Source organism: Dromaius novaehollandiae, chromosome 1 (genome assembly GCF_036370855.1).
Source record: "Dromaius novaehollandiae isolate bDroNov1 chromosome 1, bDroNov1.hap1, whole genome shotgun sequence".
NCBI lineage: Eukaryota > Metazoa > Chordata > Aves > Casuariiformes > Dromaiidae > Dromaius > Dromaius novaehollandiae.
Window position 1 is genome coordinate 775,543 of NC_088098.1, and position 15,881 is coordinate 791,423.

The 15,881-nt window shown below is 73.2% G+C and overlaps 1 protein-coding gene across 2 annotated transcripts; it reads right to left on the reverse strand.

Moving 5' to 3' along the window:
• Positions 1 to 2,075: 2,075 nt before the first annotated feature.
• On the reverse strand, positions 2,076 to 15,801 carry MAPK8IP2 (mitogen-activated protein kinase 8 interacting protein 2). Of its 2 annotated transcripts, XM_064499006.1 has the most exons (13): positions 15,594 to 15,801; positions 11,539 to 11,682; positions 11,213 to 11,318; positions 10,846 to 11,094; positions 8,563 to 8,671; positions 6,091 to 8,475; positions 5,225 to 5,300; positions 4,919 to 5,091; positions 3,804 to 3,913; positions 3,495 to 3,614; positions 3,341 to 3,411; positions 2,974 to 3,072; positions 2,076 to 2,859 (listed from the first exon to the last, which is right to left on the reverse strand). In XM_064499006.1, exons 4-13 carry the CDS (start codon positions 11,017 to 11,019, stop codon positions 2,787 to 2,789), a joined length of 3,390 nt encoding a protein of 1,129 aa, XP_064355076.1. In that variant the 5' UTR covers positions 11,020 to 11,094; positions 11,213 to 11,318; positions 11,539 to 11,682; positions 15,594 to 15,801; the 3' UTR covers positions 2,076 to 2,786. The 2 variants fall into 2 exon arrangements, with proteins under 2 accessions (XP_064355076.1, XP_064355027.1); XM_064498957.1 differs by lacking the exon at positions 11,539 to 11,682 and having other exon boundaries at positions 15,594 to 15,800.
• Positions 15,802 to 15,881: the final 80 nt, after the last annotated feature.

Here is a 15,881-nt window from a genome sequence, read left to right on the forward strand (position 1 = left end):
CTGCCCTGCCAACAGGGCCCAGCCACCCCTGCCGGCGTGCAGCCAGCCCCATGCCCAGCTCCCCACACTCAGCCGTCCCTGTGCCAAGCCGTGTCCAGCCGTCTCCTTGTCCAGCTGTCCCCATGCCCAGTTGTCCCTATGCCCAGTTGTCCCTATGCCCACCCGACCCCTTGCCCAGCCATCCCCGTGCCCGGCCGTCCCTGTCCTGCACCATCATCCACGTCCATCACGCCGCCCCTCATGGCTTCTCTCCTCCGCGCCTCGGGCCCAGGCCAGGAGCCTCGCCAGACCGACGCGACCATCTGATGGGCATTTTATCACAACACTCCTTTTCCCAGGCCTAAGGAAGTAAATCAACCTGTGCCAACACAAACCAACCTGCTTTCTGCAGGACTCGGCACCACGTCACCGGTGGCCCCGTGTGCTGCGGGCGATGGCAATAGCTGCGGAGCCCGGTCCCACGGGGCTGGCTGGGCCTGTGCAGCCCCGCACGCGCGCCCACGCCGCGCACCCCACATCGCAGCGCCCGGGGGCGTGGGGAGGGAGCAGCCCGTGGCTCGTCTGCCACGGTACCCCCCCGGGGGTAACTCGCCTGCTGCCCCCGGAGTGCTCCAGCACCCCAGAGCTGGGACGCTGCACCCCAAACCTCACGGTGCGTGGTGGGGCATGGGGGGTTGCATTCACGCTGCATGGTGCTGCACGGTGGTGCATGGTGCTGCATGGTGCATGCTGCATGCACGCTGCAAGCCCTTGGTGCCAAGGGAGCAAGCGAGCAGGGGCTGCTGGAGCAGCCGTGCTGCATGAACACCCCCAGAAGAGCCCCCAGCCTCCCCGCAGACCTGCTCCCACGCGGTGCCCCCCATGCGGTGCCAGGCAAGGACATGAGTGGGGCTGTGGGAGCAGCGCCTGGTCCTCAGCTCCGCTGCGGCGCAGCTGGGCAGAGGTGGGCAGGCCTGGAGGCAGCGGGAGGTCATAGAGCTGCGAGGTGCTCAGCACAGCACCCTCGCACCCCGCTGCGGCCCACCCACCCCTGCACCGGCCCACCCGCACCTCCCGCACTCCTGGTTCACCCCACTGCTCCTGCAAGCGTGTCCGTGCCCCCAGCGCTCCTTGCCGCTTCTGCATGGGGGGGAGGGCACCCTGCAGACCCTGCTGCTCCCGCTCTTCCTGCACTCGTGGCCGTGCGCCCTGCACACCCCCCTGCGCCTTGCACACCCTGCTCCTGCTGCAGACATCACCGCACCTTGCACACCTCCCTGCGCCTTGCACACCCTGCTCCTGCTGCAGACATCACCGCACCTTGCACACCCCCCTGCGCCTTGCACACCCTGCTCCTGCTGCAGACACCACCACACCTTGCACACCCCCCTGCGCCTTGCACACCCTGCTCCTGCTGCAGACACCACCACACCTTGCACACCCCCCTGCGCCTTGCACACCCTGCTCCTCCTGCAGACATCACCGCACCTTGCACACCTCCCTGCGCCTTGCACACCCTGCTCCTGCTGCAGACACCACCACACCTTGCACACCTCCCTGCGCCTTGCACACCCTGCTCCTGCTGCAGACACCACCACACCTTGCACACCTCCCTGCGCCTTGCACACCCTGCTCCTGCTGCAGACACCACCGCACCTTGCACACCTCCCTGCGCCTTGCACACCCTGCTCCTGCTGCAGACATCACCACACCTTGCACACCTCCCTGCGCCTTGCACACCCTGCTCCTGCTGCAGACACCACCACACCTTGCACACCTCCCTGCGCCTTGCACACCCTGCTCCTGCTGCAGACATCACCGCACCTTGCACACCTCGCTGCGCCTTGCACAGCCTGGTCCTCCTGCAGACACCACCGCACCTTGCACCCCCTGCTCCTGCCGCACGCCTCTCGGTCCACCCTGCTCCCATGGTGGTGCACCCAGCTCTCCTCGGTGCCCCCTGCTCTCCTCGGTGCCGTGCATCCACCCTGCACCACCACGACGCAGGGACCTGGGGACACGTGTCCTCACCCCAAGGGCCCTGGGGGGGGCCCCGCCACCGGCAAGGCTCCGACAGAGTGGCCCAGCCCTCGCGGTCACACCAAGCATATATTTTATTGAAAGACCAACTGGATGACAAGGCAGTGAGGGGAGAACCTTTGACCAGGGTTTTGTACAAGTTACAGTTGCTCAGGACTCCTCTTGTTGTTTCGTTACAAGATAAATATCGGTACATAGAGCGGAGTGGAGTTACCGTCACTAAACTAGCACTGATTGGATATACGGGGCCGGCAAGCAAAAGAAATCACCAGGCACAGCAGTGAGGAGCGGGGCGGCCGCGCGCCCGGTGCTGCGGGCCGGCTCCCGGCCCGGCCCCCCCGCCGGTCCCCCCGCCGGGGCAGCCTTTCCTCGCGTGGGGCAGATACATTCAGGCGGCGGGGGGCTGGCGGCGACGGCCGGGGCGAGGGGGCCGCGGGCGGCCGGAGATGCTCGTCCCGGCGCTGCTCCATCGCCCCGCGGTACCCGGCCCCGCCGCGGCCCCGGCCCCGCCGCGGCCCCCGGGCCGCCCCGGCCCCGCGGGGCTTTGCTCATGCAGGGGGCGGCGTGTGGGGCTGGGCGGCGCTGGCTGCGCCCCACGGCGCCCCGGCCCCGGCGAAGCAGCGAGGATGCGCGGTGAGTCCGTGGGGCGTGGGCTGGAGCATGTGCGGGGGGGGCCAAGCCGGCTGGTCGTGGGGTCGGACAGAGTCTCTGGCCAGCTGTGGGGCTGGAGGGGGGCGCGGAAGCAGGAGACGCAGCGGCTCGCCCCCTTACTCCAGGTAGATGTCCTCTGTGGGGCAGGCGTACTCCAGGTGCTCCTGGTAATATTCCTGAAACGCGCGTCTGCAAGGCAAGCGCCGGGCGGGCGGCAGCTCAGGGCCGGGGATGCTGCCCCGGCTCCCGGTCCCGGTGCGGCCCCCCCCAGCCCGCGCCCCCCGCCCGGCCGCCCCGGCTTACCCGACACACTCGGCGACGTGCCGCATGGATTCCTGGGAGACGAAGACGTGGCAGGCGAAGCGGCTCAGCACCGGGTGCTTGGTGATGAAGCCGAAGTAGCTGCAGCGGGAGGGCAGGGTTAGGGCCGTGGGGCCCCCCCAAACCTGCCCCACGCCCGTGGGGAAACCCACCCCGGGCCCCCGCAGCCCCCGCGACCCACGGTGCGATGGGACCCACCAGGGAGACCGGCACTGGAGGAGGAACTGGCCGGCAGGACGGGCCCCGGGGCGAGGGACGGAGCGGGGGTCCCCAGGGCTGAGCCCCCCCGCCCAGCCGGGAGCCCCCCGGCGCTGGGCCGCAGCCCCACGCGGGCAGGACGGGGTCTCACCAGCTGTTCCTGGGGTGGCACCCGCAGAAGGAGATGTTCTTCATCTGGAAGAAGTGGCTGCACCGCTCAAACTGGAAGAGAAAACCCCGCTGGAGCGGGCGGGAAGGCCCCGCCGCCCACCCCGCGCAACGCGCCCGCCCGCGGCGCCCCTCACCTCCTCGTCCCGGCTGTACTCGTTCACCGTCAGGATGAGCTTGATGCCTTGCAGCGTGATCTCCAGGTCGCAGCTGGCCGGCGGGCGCAAGTGCACCGTCAGCTTCCTGGTGGTGGCAATCTGGGGACGGGGGACGGGGCGTCAGGCGGGGGGGCTCCGGGCAGGTCTGCCCCACCTCGGTGGCAGAGGCCCCCCCGGCCGCCCCCAGCCCTTGGCACGGCCAAGGGAAACCCTCGGGGCACGGACCCCCCCCCCGCAAACCAGCTGCTGCCCGGGAAGCTGCGCGAGCCCCGGCTCCAGCGGCCTCACCTTCTGCATGGCCGCGCAGAGGATGCCGTTGCCCTGGTGGTAGGGCACCTCCACGGAGCCCAGGAACTGCACGTTGAACCGCTCCACCCAGCACGGGTTTCTCTTGAGGCCTGGGCGGGGAGAAGGCAGCCCTGGAGACGGCCGCCCCGCGGGAGACCCGGTGGCGGGGCGGGACAAGGGTGCACGAGCACCGAGCACCAGGCTGGACGAGGGTGCACGAGCACCGAGCACCAGGCTGGACGAGGGTGCCCGAGCACCGGGCTGGACGAGGGTGCACGAGCACCCAGCACCGGGCGGGACGAGGGTGCACGAGCACCGGGAGGGACGAGGGTGCACGAGCACCGGGCGGGACGAGGGTGCACGAGCACCGAGCACCAGGCTGGACGAGGGTGCACGAGCACCGAGCACCAGGCGGGACGAGGGTGCACGAGCACCGAGCACCAGGCGGGACGAGGGTGCACGAGCACCGGGCGGGACGAGGGTGCACGAGCACCGAGCACCGGGCGGGACGAGGGTGCACGAGCACCGGGCGGGACGAGGGTGCACGAGCACCCAGCACCGGGCGGGACGAGGGTGCACGAGCACCGGGCGGGACGAGGGTGCACGAGCACCCAGCACCGGGCGGGACGAGGGTGCACGAGCACCGGGCGGGACGAGGGTGCACGGGCACCGAGCACCGGGCTGGACGAGGGTGCACGAGCACCAGGCTGGACGAGGGTGCCCGAGCACCGAGCACCAGGCGGGACGAGGGTGCACGAGCACCGAGCACCGGGCGGGACGAGGGTGCACGAGCACCGAGCACGATGAGGGTGCACAAGCACCAGGCGGGATGAGGGTGCACGGGCACCGGGCGGGACAAGGGCGCACGAGCACCGGGCGGGACAAGGGCGCACGAGCACCGAGCACCGGGCGGGACGAGGGTGCACGAGCACCGGGCGGGACGAGGGTGCACAAGCACCAGGCGGGACGAGGGTGCACAAGCACCGGGCGGGACGAGGGTGCACAAGCACCGGGCGGGACGAGGGTGCACAAGCACCGGGCGGGACGAGGGTGCACGAGCACCGCCTCGGCCCAGCCTCCGTGACCCATCCTGCTTTTTCTCCTCCTGCCCCTACCTATAACGTCGCGGGCTTGGCCGACCACCTCGTGGGCGTAGAAGGCGGGGAAGATGCCCCTCTCGCCCGTCCGCATGTTGTAGCCCCGGTACCAGTAGTCATCCTCCTCCAGCTCCACCAGGATGGGGTCGTCCACGTCCAGCTCCAGCTCGTCCTCGTGGCGCGGGATGAACCTGCGCACAGGGAGGGTGGGAGGAGGGCCGGGGGGCCGCGCGGGGCTGCTGGGGCATGGCAAGCCCCCCCCCCCGCGCCCCACGGCCGCCCCACGGAGCCTGCCTGCTCCCCGTGCCGGGGCGCGCTGCTCACCTGAAGACGGCCCGGTGGGTTTGCTCCCGTTCCTCCCCGTTCACCATGCAGGAGAAGAGCCCGAAGGACTCGGTGCCTGGGGGCAGACGGCAGCTGCGGTGGGGCTGGCGGCCCCATGGCCCCTCCACGCCGGGGGGACCGGGGCCGCCCCGGCCACTGCCGAGACCCCCCGTCGGGTCGCACCTCCAGCCCCCCAGGGCAGAGGGGCTGGAGCAGGGACGCGCGGGGACCCCCCGCCCCGGGGCAGAGGGGCTGGAGCAGGGACGCGTGGGGACCCCCGCCCCGGGGCAGAGGGGCTGGAGCAGGGACGCGTGGGGACCCCCCGCCCCGGGGCAGAGGGGCTGGAGCAGGGACGCGTGGGGACCCCCCGCCCCAGGGCAGAGGGGCTGGAGCAGGGACATGTGGGACCCCCCGCCCCGGGGCAGAGGGGCTGGAGCAGGGACGCGCGGGGACCCCCCGCCCCAGGGCAGAGGGGCTGGAGCAGGGACGCGCGGGGACCCCCCGCCCCGGGGCAGAGGGGCTGGAGCAGGGACGCGCGGGGACCCCCCGCCCCGGGGCAGAGGGGCTGGAGCAGGGACGCGCGGGGACCCCCCGCCCCGGGGCAGAGGGGCTGGAGCAGGGACGCGCGGGGACCCCCCGCCCCGGGGCAGAGGGGCTGGAGCAGGGACGCGCGGGGACCCGCTGCCCGGCCAAACCTCTCGGCCCCGGGGGAGCGCAGGGCACAGGGGCAAAGCCCATGGCGGGGCCCCCCAAGGACCGGCCCCCGCTGCCATCCCGTCCCATCCTGTCCCCGTCCCCATCCCGTCGGCAGCGGTGGCCAGACCCCGCGCTGTGCCACCGGGCGCATCCCGGCGCCGGGCACTCACTGGAGGAGCGGGACGTGCTGTTGACGAAGACGTTGAGGAACTTCTTGGAGAACTGGAGGTCGGCCTCGGGCGAGGAGTCCTCGGAGGAGCTCTGGGCGTCGGGGGCCGCCAGCCCGTCCCCGAAGGCCGCCTCGTCGTCCAGGTCGCAGCGGTCGCAGGCGCGCAGCAGGTCGCTGTCGTCGCTCAGCGCCGAGGTGCATCGCCGCAGGCTCACCAGCTCCAGCTGCGTGTGCTCGTCCACCACCAGCGTGTACTTCACCGAGTCGTAGGCCAGCGACTCGTCCAGCGCCCGCGGCTCCGGCGCCCCGGGGGCCGGCGACGGCGGCAGGTCCCCCGCGAAGCCCCGGGGGTCCTCGGGGAAGGGGGAGCCGCCGGGGCCGCCCGGGCAGGGCGCCTCGTCCTCGTCCGTGGAGTAGGCCATGGTGAAGCAGCGGTTGGTCTTGGCGGTGGAGACGTCCAGGGCGGGAGGGAAGGCGTCGGGGTCCTGCCCCAGGGGCTCTAACCGGACGTCGTCGATCATGTCGTTGTCCTCCAGGATGCCCGAGTCCAGGTCCTTGTCGACGGCCCAGTCCTTCGGGCCGCCCGCGGGCTCTCCCTCGGCGCGGGGCTCCCCGGGGGCGGCCTCCGACCCGGCGGTGCTGCCGGGGGAGCCGCGTGGGACGGCGCGGGACGGCCCCGTGCGGCAGCCGAAGGCGGCCAGGACCTCGGAGCTGCCCAGGCGGTCGACGGCGACGGGACGCCCCGGGAACGCGGGCGCGATGGTGTCGTTGGTGGGGTTGCTCAGGAAGAGGTAGGGACCCGGGTCGTCGGCGGGCGGCTCCAGCGCCGGCTCCGTCCCGGCGTCCTCGGCCCGCTGCAGGGAGCTGCGCAGCGTCTCCATGTCCACCAGCTCGATGCTGCGCTGGGAGCGGGACAGCGCGGCCGGCTCCGCCTCGCTCACCGGGGAGTCCCGCAAGCCCGGCTCCCCGTCCAGCGCCTCGCTCAGCAGCTCGGGCTCCAGGTCGGAGGCGGGGGAGATGGTGTCGCAGAGCGAGTGGGTCTGCTGGAAGCACTCGTCCGGGCACTTGATGGGGTAGGAGCCCTCCGAGATCATCTTGTTGACGAGGTTGCTGAGCAGCCAAGGCGAGTCCGAGTCCTCGCTGAGGTCGGGCTCCGACTCCGAGTCGGAGTCGTACTCGCTGTTGTCCTCGTCGTCTGCCTCGGGCATGAGCTTGGGCCCCACGGGCAGGTAGAAGGAGCGCCGGATGCTCTCCAGGCTGTGGTCCGGGTCGATCTTCAGGTCCAGGGGGCTGGAGGCAGACACCTCGGTCTGGTCCAGGGGCGCGGAGGAGTCCTCCGGGTTCAGGCTGTCGTAGTAACCCTCCGTCTTCAGCTGGGCCAGGCTCTCCCTCCTCAGCACGCCGCTGGCCGGGATTTCCCGCTGCAGCGTCTCCTCCTCCTCCTCCTTGCCCTTGTCCAGCAGCAGGGAGTCCTTGATGCCCATAACGCCCGGTGCCTCCAGCTCCGTCTCCAGCTCGGCCTCCGAGGTGGGCGAGCTGGCCTCCTCGATGGAGTTGGTGAGGTGGGAGGACCTGCCGCTGCTGCTGTCGCTGCTCAGGTCGAGCTCCGTCTCCGAGATGGAGGAGATCATGTTGCTGACCAGGCGCCCGGAGGCGAAAGCCGCCTCGATCTCCCCCTCCACCTCCGAGTCGGAGCCGGGCGAGCTGAGGTCTTCGCTGTGCCGGCTGCAGGGCAGGAACGGCTTGGAGTTCCTGCTGGTGAGGTCGGCCTCGATGCCGGGGTCCGAGGAGGGCGAGGTGGTCTCCGAGGAGCCCGAGGGGCGCCCGCGCACGCTGGCCGCCCGGCCGCGCTGGGGACCCTCGCCCTCGGAGCTCAGCGGCTCCGCCAGCCCCGCGTGGCTGCCCGGCGGCCGGGACCCCCGCCCCGCGCCCCGGCCGGCGGGCGCTCCGGGGCCCGGCTCCTCCTCGGACGGCGGGGTGCCGCGTCGCTCCGCGGGGGCCGGGGGGGCGTCCGCCGCCGGGCTCCCCCCGCCGCCGGCCGCTGGCGGCTCCGGCTCGGCAGCGGGCGCCGCGGGGCTCCGGGGGTCCGAGCCGGCGGGGGAGAGGGGCGGCGCGGGGGGCGGCTGGCGGCGGCACGGCGGGGAGAGCGGCGGTCTGGGCGGCGCGGAGATGATGTTCATGTTGTAATCCTCCCCGGCGCTCGCGGGCGGCGGGTGACCGCCGGCTGTTGGCCCGCGGCTGTTGCCTTCGGCGTCGTACCGGGCGGGCGGCCGCGGGGCCGGGACCGGGACCAGGACTGGGGCGGCCTCGCCGGGACTCGGCCCCGGGCCCCTCCGGCTCTCCGGGCAGGGTCCGTCCTGGATGCAGGGGTGCGGAGACGCGTGCCCTGCGGAGGAAGAGCGGAGCGCCCTCAGCCCCGGGGCGGCCGTCCCCCCCGGCACCGCGGTGCCCGTCCCGCGCGGCCGGTGCTCACCAGCGTGCGAGGAAGAGGAGGAGGAGGAGGAGTGGAGAAGGGCGTCCTGCCACGTGGTGCGATGCGCGGGAGCAGGAGGCGGGTAGCTGCCGTTGTTGTTCAGGGAGTCCTGGGCAAGGGAAGAGCCGGGAGCTGCGGGGAGGTGCTCCGGGCGCGGAGCCGGTGGGGACGGCCGTGTTTGGGAAGCGGAGGGGACGGAGGCACATGGTGGGGCCACGTAGAGGCACGGGGACGGCTGTGTGCTGGCCCACGCGTTGCCAACATGGCCGGCCTGGCCCGGGGGCACCCCACCATGGTGTCACCTTGCATGGGACCTGCCACCGCCATGGCACCATCCCGTGTTCACATCCCAACCCAGGGCCACCCCACCACGGTGCCACCTCACGTGGGACCTGCCACCACCACAGCACCGTCCCATGGTCACATCCCAACCCAGGGCCACCCCCCCACAGTGCCACCTCAGGTGGGACTTGCCACTACCATGGCACCATCGCATGGTCACATCCCAACCCAGGGCCACCCCACCACGGTGGCACCTCACATGGGACCAGCCACCACCACAGCACCATCCCATGTTCACATCCCAACCTGGGACCACCCCACCGTGGTGCCACCTCACGTGGGACCAGCCATCGCCATGGCACCGTCCCATGGTCACATCCCAACCTGGGGCCATCCCACCGTGGTGCCACCTCACGTGGGACCAGCCACCACCACAGCACCATCCCATGTTCACATCCCAACCTGGGACCACCCCACCGTGGTGCCACCTCACGTGGGACCAGCCATCGCCATGGCACCGTCCCATGGTCACATCCCAACCTGGGGCCATCCCACCGTGGTGCCACCTCACGTGGGACCAGCCACCACCACAGCACCATCCTGTGTTCACATCCCAACCTGGGACCACCCCACCATGGTGTCACCTTGCATGGGACCAGCCACTGCCACAGCACTGTCCCATGGTCACATCCCAGCCCATGGCCACCCCACCACGGTGCCACCTCACGTGGGACCTGCCATCGCCACGGCACCATCCCGTGTTCAAGTCCCAACCCGGGGCCACCCCACCGTGGTGCCACCTCACGTGGGACCAGCCACCACCACAGCACCGTCCCATGGTCACATCCCAACCCGGGGCCACCCCACAGCTCCGCCGCGAGGCTCCCCGCCGGCTTGGCAGCGCCGGGGCCACGTGCCCAGGGGCTTATCCGGATTAAAGCCGGGACGTCCCCAGCTCCCCCGCCCGTCAGCCGGCAGACGCGCAGCGACGGGGCCACGGCGGGGGGGGGGGGGGGGGGTCAGGACGGGTCCGGCACCGCCGCAGCACCGCGCACCCCGCATCCGCGCCGCGGCCGGGGCCGCAGCCGCCCCCGCCCCGTCCAGCCGGGCAGATCAGTCCCGCGAGCGGCCGGGCGCCAAGCAGCAGCCAGCCATAATCCCGCGGGGCGGCGGGGATTAGCGCCGGGGCACGGAGCACGCGCACGGCCGGCAGCGCCGGGGAGGGCCGTGGGACGGGGCTGGGGGCCAGCGGCGGGCCGGGCGTCCCCGCGGGAGGGGTGCGCGGGAGCGGGCTTGGCTGCGCCCCACGGTGCCTCGCGCCCGGGCGGGAGCCGGGAGCGGCCATCCCCATCCTCGCGCGCCCCGCGGGACCCCGCCGCCTCCCCTCGCCGCGCTGCAGCGCGCCGGCACGCGGGGAGCCCCGGGCTTCGCCCGCCCCCGCGCACGGGCCGGCCGGGCACCCCGAGCCCAGCGCCGTGCGGTGCCGGCCGCCCACGGACGGAGGCAGCGGAGCCCGAAACACCCCGGCGCCATGGCAACGGCGCCGGATGGATGCCGGCAGCATCGCGCGGGGCTGCCCACACACCGCTGCCGCGCAGCCGCGCGCGGGGACGCGCCTGCGTGCCGACCCCGGGGACGCCCCTGCGGCACCACGTGCACCGGAGCCGGCGGCAGCCCCGATCCCCCGCGTGGGGGAGGGAGGAGGAGGAGGAGGAGGAGGAAGGCAGCGGGTGCACACGCACGCATGCTTGCACGCGCACGCACGACCCTCCATGCCGCGCAAGGCGCCTTGCACAAGCCGCCCCGCTGTGGCGTGCATCGAGCGGGCCGTGCTCAGCGCCTCGCACCCCTCCCCACGCAGGGACCCCCAGGGCCCCGACTGCGCCCCAGAGCCCCGCACGTGGGGACAGGGACCCCCGCCGCAGGGACCCGGGCAGGGAGCCCGGTGCAAGGGGTCACCTCCGGCGGCCGCCCCGACGAGCCGAGCGGAGCCGCGGCTACCTGGGTGCCCGGAGCCGTCAGGTTGAGGGTGGTGGGCCGGTGCTTCTGCGTCTCCTCCACGGCGGGCGAGGGGATGGGCGAGGCCGAAGGCGACGGCGGGGCTTCCAGCTCGTTGCCCTCCTCCTCCTCCTCTTCCTCCTCCTCCTCCTCCTCTTCCTCGTTGTCGTCGATCATCTCGAACTCCTGGAAGTCGTCCTGGAAGGTGCACACGGGGTGCGGCTGCTCGCTGCGCTCCAGCACCAGGCAGTCCTGCGGGCACGCGGGGCGGGATTAGCGGCAGCGGCACACGGCCCCGGCCCCGTCCCCGTCCCCAGCGCGGCCCCGCGGCTCGCACCGCGCCGGGCGCCTCTGCCACCCCGGCCCGCACCTTCTCGTAGTGGTCCGAGTCGTAGTTGAGTCCGATGCCGCAGTCGTCCGTGATCTCCGACAGGTCCTCGTCGTCAAACTCCTCCAGGCTGATGTCCTGGGGGGGCCTGGGGAGGGGGCCGCGGCGTCAGCAGCGCGCCGGCCGGCAGCGGGGACGCCACGCCGCCGGGATTCCCGTGCGTTGCCGCTTTCCCGGCTTTGGGGATTTATTTCGAGTTCGGCCCGAACCAGAACCTGGCGCCTTTGCACAGATTTCCTCTCCGCGCCCCGCGGAGCCGCTCCTGCAGGGCTCTGCCTGAAATCCCCGGCATTTCTCGACTCGCCTACCTGCCAGCACGATGTTCACGGTCCGACAGGCAAGCCCAGGGCTGCCCCACCGCTCACGAAAAATACTGGGGTAAGGCTGGTCAAAAAAATTAAACCGAGCCATTTCCCTGTCAGGAAGGAGGGTGTCATGGAAACCAAAATTTTCTGCAGGGGAAAAAAAAATAAAAAGATTACTCTTGGCAGAATTTTCCATCAGGAAAACGGAAACTAAACGTTTCTGGCCAATATTTAGTCTGCGCCGTGCCTGGGGCTGCCCGGCGGGAGGAGAGGGCAGGGGAGCCCCCAGGGCCCCGCTGGGTTCCCTGCTCCCGTCCCACGCGGGGACCCGGCCGGCGGGAGCCTCCGGCCGGCACCACCGGTCACGGCCCACCTGGGCTGCAAGCGAGTTGCACTGGGTTGCGTTTCCCTCCTTGGCTTTCTATTTTTACCCCTAACTCCCATTTTCAAGCTCCTCTCGCGGATGCCGGGAGCTCACTCCGGTTTTACAGATTTTCCCCTAATCACATAATTCCAAGAAGTAGGGCACTAAGATGGCATCAAATACCGCGCGATCGCCGCAGGGTCCCCAGCGCGGGAAGATGCCGGGGCTTCGCCCCACACGGCCGCTCCGAGCCCCACGGCCTGGCTGCGCTCCCCTTCCCGCGCTCCCGGCCCGGGGCGGGATAACCGCTCCGTCGGCCCCGGATAACGAGGGCTGCAGCGACGGGACCGGAGCCGGGGCTCCGCGAGGGAGAGGCGCTCGCCCAGCGCCGGGAGCAGCAGGATGCGGCGCACGGGGAGCTGGATGCTCCGGGAGGGCACCGGCACCGCCCGGGATGGGACGGGAGCCCAGTGCAATGGAGCAGGAGCTGCGACGGCAACGCCGGGCACGCGCGCACCTCGCTGCGGGGGGAGAGGAGCCCGGCGAAGCGCACGGCGAAGCGCCGCGGGCCAGGCTTCCCGGCGGGGGGGTGGCAGACAACGAGGCCACGGGAAGATTGAGTTCTCCTAATTATTTTCAGACCAGCTCCCTGGGCGGTTCTCCCTGGAAGTGGTCACATTGCAACGGCTGCTTCCGCAGGAAAGGGCCGGGGACGGTGACCCAGCGCAGCGGGCGCCCGGGTGCCGCCGGCTCCCCCCAGCTCCGCGCCCGCAGCTGCGGCAGGGCCAGCGAGGAGCACCCGGGGAGCTCAGCACCAACGCGATGCCGAGCCCGGCTCCGCGCCTGCGGCTCGCGGCAGCCCAGGAGCACCCCGCGGCTGTCCCCACCGTGGCCCGTCCCCAAGGCCGGGACGCAGGACCTGTCTCGGACCAGCCACGTGCGCAGCGCAGGCTTTCACAGCGGCCCCCCGGCACGTCTCCTTTTGCATCTCCCGCTGCTGGCGCCCAGCACAGCAACGTCCCCTCCACGAATCCCGGGCTGGGAGCGACCTTCCCCAGGGCCCGGCTGGGAGGAGGCACCGTGGATTCAGGCCTTGCGAGGCCCAGCTGAAGGCAGGAATTATCCACCCATCTCCGTCGGGAGCATCGCAGATGCTGCTCCCCTTGTGGCGGCAGCATCCCCTGGGCCTCGTCTTCCAGACGGAGACACTTCCAGGCAGCCGGACTCGGCACTGCTGGGGGGTCTCGCTGGCGAGCGGCAGGCGCGGTGCCTTGCAGAACAGCGCGGGGGGCACGGGGCCCCCCCGGCTCCAGCCGAGGCCGCGGGGCTGGCGCCCACCCAAGCCCGCTCCCACGGCGGGGTGCGAAGGGCCCAAAGACGCAGCACCGTGCTGCCGCCGCGCCGGGCTCCAGCCCCTTCCACCGGCAGGACCGGGGGACCCCCCCGAGCCTGCAGCCCCCCTGCACCCCGGCACGGACCCGGAGCCGTCGGCGGAAGCTCCCCAGGGATCTGACCCAGTTCCCTGGCGCAGGGGTGCAGCGCCGGCACCCCGCACCCTCCTCCGGCTAGGAGGGGGGTCCCAGCGCCCCGCGCGACGGTCGCTGCTCCTTGGGCCTCTGCCCCCGCCACCCGGCTTCCCCGCCGCCCTCCGGCTCTGCCCAAAGCCGGCACCGGGGGCCTGAGACGCGGAACGAGGAAACGTCCGGCACGAGCCGGGGGGAGAGGGATCGTCCGCGGCCCCGAGAGCAGCAGATGTGCCTCGGGCAGGAGCCGGCGGCTGCTGCGTCCCTCGGAGCGCAAGGACAGAGGGAGACGTGGAAGCGCGGCGTGGGTGGGGTGGGAGGAGAGGGTTTCCCTGCCGGGGCCCAGCCGGAGGAGCTTGCTGCCGCGGGAGCAGGGGGAGACACATCCGACGTGGCTTTGGCCAAGACGCGGCCGCGGGGTTTGCAATGCCCTCCGTGGGGTTGAGCTCCCCGGGGGCGGGAGCCAGACCCTTCCTCGGCCCTGAGCTCCCCCGCGCCCCCGAGGGTGGCTTGGGCCCAGGGCTCCGGCCCCGCTGCCTCTCGTGTCCCTGCCGGGGAAGCTGCGGGGACGTGTCCCTGGCCCGGGCCTGGCACCGCGACCTCGGAGGTGACCTGCTAGCTCTGATCCCCCGCGTATCGCGCGGCGGGGTAGGTAGGAGCTGCGGGGGGCTGATGGGGAGAGCTGGGCAGGGGAGCCCTGCGAGGGGGACACGGCCACCCGGAAAAGGCGGCCAAGACCCCCCGGGGAATTGCTCTGGGCCCGGAGCCCAAGCAGGAGGCAGGAACGAGCAGAGCAGCCACGGCAGAGGCTGTGTCCTCCTCACCACGCTCCCCGTGACACCACCGCAAGCAGGGACGTTTCTGGGGTCCCGCCACGACCTGGGGAAAGGGATGACGTGGGGAGCAGCCGCGAGACCCAACGTGGGTCAGAGCCAGCCAGCGAAGATGCCCAGCATCCTGGCTGAACCTCGGCTGCCCTGGTCCTCGGGACCCCCGGGCCTCCCCGGGTGCCCACCGCCACCCCCCGGGTGCCAGGTCCCCACCACCCCACGCTGAGCCAGCCCGGCTTGGCCACCTCCCGGCCTCCCCCCGCCGCTGGCACAGCTCCCATCCAGCCCCACAAGCTGGCCCCACAGCCAGGGCTGCCTCTCAGGCCCTGCCCAGGCCAGCAGTGGGGCCGGCGGGCGAGAGCCCTGCGGCGTCTGCCCTCCCCGCCTGGCGCGAGGCCGGTCGGCAGCTCGGCCCTGCTGCCTCCGGCTCCCGCGGGACCTGCCGGAAAGGTGACCTGCGTCGGGCCGCACCGGGGCCCGGGCGCTGCTCCGCGGCGCGGAGGGGCCGGCAGCGACGGCCTCCCCCCGGCCCGACCTCGGCAGCGCCGGGCCTGCTCGCACCGGGAAGGTCTCCGGGGCGTTTGCCGAGAGCGACCCAAGCCGCAGCTCCGTCTCCGCGCACCAGCGTGGGGCTTCCCGGGGCCGGGCAGACCCGGGCAGCAGCCTTCCTCCTCCTCCTCCTCGCCCGGAGCCCCCCGGCCCGGGAGCTTCCCGGTGCGGGAACACGCAGGGCCCCGGCAGCGGCGCGGGAGGACGGAGGGGCGGCGGGTGCCGGCAGACAAAGGACGCGGCCGCGGTGCTGCCCGCGCCTCGGGGGCCGCGGTGGGGCCGGGGTCGCACCCGCCGGCCCCGCGCGCCCCGGGCCGGTCCCGGGGAGGGGGGGGGGGGATGCGGGCGGGCTGGGGGCGGCGGGGCGCGGGCTGCGGCCCCCGGCGCGGCCTGGCCGTGGCGGCGATGCGGCGGCGGCTGATGCAGCGCTCGTCGCCGGAGCGGGAGCTGCGTCCGCGCGGGGGAAGGGCCGCTCCGCGCTGCTCCGCGGCACCGGCACCAGCGAGCCCCAAGGTGAACGGGGAGACGGCAGCGGCGGAGCTTCCCGCAGGACGCGGCGCCCCGCTCGCCGCCGCGGCCCCCCCCGGCCCCGCCGTGCGGCACCGGCCCCCCCGGCCCGGCCCCGGCCCCGGTCCCGGCCCGCAGCAGCGCCAAGGGCGGCGCGTCGCGCAGGGCAGTGCCGCGCCCGCAAAGGGCCCCGCGTCCCGGGCGGCTCCGCACCGCCCCGGCCCCGGCCCCGGCCCCGCCGCCGCCCCGCAGCACCGCGCCCCGCGGGTCCGGGCCGGGCCTCACCTGCACCCCGGCGGGGAGAGCGAGTGGAAGGTGGAGAGCGAGAACATCTCGGCGCGATCCGCCATCTTCTCCCGGCCGGGGCTGCGCCGGACTGCGGAGCTGCGCGGGGCTGCGCGGGGCCGCGCGGGCGGGCGGGGCCGCGCGGGCACCGGGGCGGCGGCGGCGGCGGGCGGCGGCGGCGGGGGGGGCCGCGGCGCGGAGCGGGGTGCGCGGGGGGCCGGGGCCGGGCGCCGCGCGGAGCCTTATAGCGAGGGAGGAGCAGGGGCGGTGCGGGGAGGGGCGGGGGCC

Excerpts from the sequence above, each read along its gene's own strand:
- MAPK8IP2 (XM_064498957.1), bottom strand. The coding sequence starts at position 15,658 with ATGGCGGATCGCGCCGAGATGTTCTCGCTCTCCACCTTCCACTCGCTC. Across the intron at positions 11,095-11,212 it reads ACTCGGACCACTACGAGAAG|GACTGCCTGGTGCTGGAGCG; the intron begins GTGCGGGCCGGG and ends GCGTGCCCGCAG. Across the intron at positions 2,860-2,973 it reads CACGTCGCCGAGTGTGTCGG|ACGCGCGTTTCAGGAATATT; the intron begins GTAAGCCGGGGC and ends CTTGCCTTGCAG.